At 31.8% G+C, this 2388-nt stretch overlaps 1 protein-coding gene across 4 annotated transcripts in view; it reads left to right on the top strand.

The window, feature by feature from the left end:
* LOC106868844 (probable splicing factor, arginine/serine-rich 6) overlaps positions 1 to 2388 on the top strand; it is a 65292-nt gene that overhangs the window by 51435 nt on the left and 11469 nt on the right. For 2 of the 4 annotated variants that reach the window (XM_014914282.2, XM_014914280.2), the window contains exon 4: positions 2205 to 2231. The exons of the other annotated variants lie outside the window; for them this stretch is intronic. In XM_014914282.2, the coding sequence (XP_014769768.1) occupies positions 2205 to 2231 (27 nt within the window). The remainder of the gene's footprint in view (positions 1 to 2204; positions 2232 to 2388) is intronic. 4 annotated transcript variants of the gene reach the window in all.

The following is a 2388-nucleotide window of genomic DNA, read 5'->3' on the forward strand; positions in this document are numbered from 1 at the left end:
GTCATTAGAAGTAACTCTGTGCATTCAATCTTATGTTGCAATGTAAGGATGTTTTAACCCCCATTAGTTGTTTTGGGCCTTGTTGGACAGCTTTGCGATAAGTCTACCTATAATTTGGGCTTAGGAAAGCAATATCATTAAATCCACCCCTATACCTCCTCACTACCATTTAAAAACCTCTTAATTTGTCTTTTTTTTTTAAACTTTTTTTTTTTGTTACTGGTAAGACTTTTTGCATATCCCCATACTGTTTCTGTTGTCTAGAATATTTCATTACCTGTAGGTAAGTATCAGGTTGATTCAATGTATGTACATGTATGATTCTTGCCTTTTCTTTCTTAAAATTGCTTTAATCCATAGAAATTTAAAAAAAAAAAAAAAAAACCCTGTAAACTTTTCCAGAATGTTTTTTCATGCACACTTGTTGTTGTTGTTGTTATTATTGTTACCATTATTATTTGGGTGGTGAATTGACACAATTGTTAGAGCATCAAACAAAATGCCTTGTGGTATTTGTTCTGACTCTTTATGTTCTGAGTTCAAATCAGAGGTCAACTTTGTCTTCCATCCTCTCAGAGTTGGTAAAATATAGCACTAGCCAGTAATTAACTAATCCACCCCAGCACCACCCCCAAATTTCTAACCCTGTTCCCATGTAAGAAATTATTATTCAGCAAAATTTGCCTTGCAGTATTTGTTTTTATATTCAGGGTTTAAATTCCACTGAAGTCAATTTTACTTTCCATTCCTCTGGGATCAATAAATCAAGTATTGGAGTTAATTGTATCAATTGCCCCCTCCATCGAATTTTTGCCTTGTGCTTATACTAGTTATTACCTTTATGTATTAATTTTGTCCCATTTAGAATTGGTGGTTTGATCCAATTTGTGTTTTTTATGTTTTAAATCATCAAATGGTTTGCCTTCCTGATTTCTTTTTAAAAGGTGTTCTTAATTGGTTGTTGGTAAATATATTTTCACCCAAGCTGATTTCCTGACTGAGTATCATAAAATAATAGTAATATTATCTTGTTTTACAAAATGTGGTTGAGCGAGATTTTTTCAATTTACTTGGAAAATAGACCAGCAGATATTTACTGTTGTATAGTTCATTGACATTTTAGCTCTCTTATTTTTGTTTTTTCTACTTGTGATAAAAGAATAAATTGTTTTGTTCAATAGTCTCTTTTATGTTTTGTATAATTTTCTTTTGTGTTCTGTGCAATTTCCTTGTTAATTCAGTGGTATTTGATTTTCTATTGTTGAATGCAATAATTAACTGTTGACCCATTTGATTTCCCAAAATTCTGCATATGGTAGGAGTATGTATATAATCAATTTCACATGACATCTTCCCTCACATATTAATGAGCAATTGTTACTGTCCCATCATCTATAACTTGTTACAGATGCTCAAGTGGTAGATTCTGCTGCATTGTGATGTTCTAATTTAGACTTCTCAGCATGCTTTCTTAACAGCAATCACATTTAAGAAACCAATTCTCAGATGTCTGCTATTTGAGGTTTGTTAGGGTTTCAAATTTTATCACATCAATGCCAAGAGAATTATGGAAACATGATCTTTAAATCATATTTTCTTTTAACTTCATTGCTTATATTAGACAAGATAGAATTGAATGCTGGTTATTTTCTATGAAAAATTCAAATGAAATGAGCTTGCTCTTTCTATTCACTGAGAATAATTTATTTTCAGATAATTGAAACCTCTTTTACCTTTGCTAGGTTGTTCTTAAAAACAAAGGGTTTTTAGGGAAATTTAGTTGGGGTGTGGGCTGCTTAAAACTTATGTTCTTTTAGGTTTTTAGTACTTTAATCTTTAATTAGAAAGTTTCTCATTTTTCATTGAAAAATCCTTCAATTTGGCATCAGATAAGTTAAGATGGTCTAGTTAGTTCATTCAGGATCATTTATCTATTTTTGTCGGCTTGAAAATTAAACATTTTCTTCTTTCTTTCATTAAAAATTCTGTCCTAAAACTGTCTTGGCAATTCTCTGCAACTTCTAATAGTAACATTTGTAGTAATTATAATAGTTGTGACATACATGGAAGGATTTTCAGTTCAGTTATCTCTATCTTTCTCCATATACATATATATAATGTAGTTCCACACCCTCCTTTTGCTAATGACTCCTCCCTCGCTGTTCATATTAGTATTCTATGCACTGCTACTTCATCTATTCCAGGGAAGATCACACCAATACTGCTGTAAGGTGAGCTATGAATTAGACTGAGACCATTTGATAGACTGCATCCTCTGCACACAAGCTCCCCAAGTCTTGCCATACAGTCTGGCTCAGATAAGTTTGATCATTTAAAAAGCAAATTGTTTCACAGGAATATATATATACGTGTGTGTGTGTATATATA

This window comes from Octopus bimaculoides, chromosome 7 (assembly GCF_001194135.2).
Source record: "Octopus bimaculoides isolate UCB-OBI-ISO-001 chromosome 7, ASM119413v2, whole genome shotgun sequence".
Lineage (NCBI taxonomy): Eukaryota > Metazoa > Mollusca > Cephalopoda > Octopoda > Octopodidae > Octopus > Octopus bimaculoides.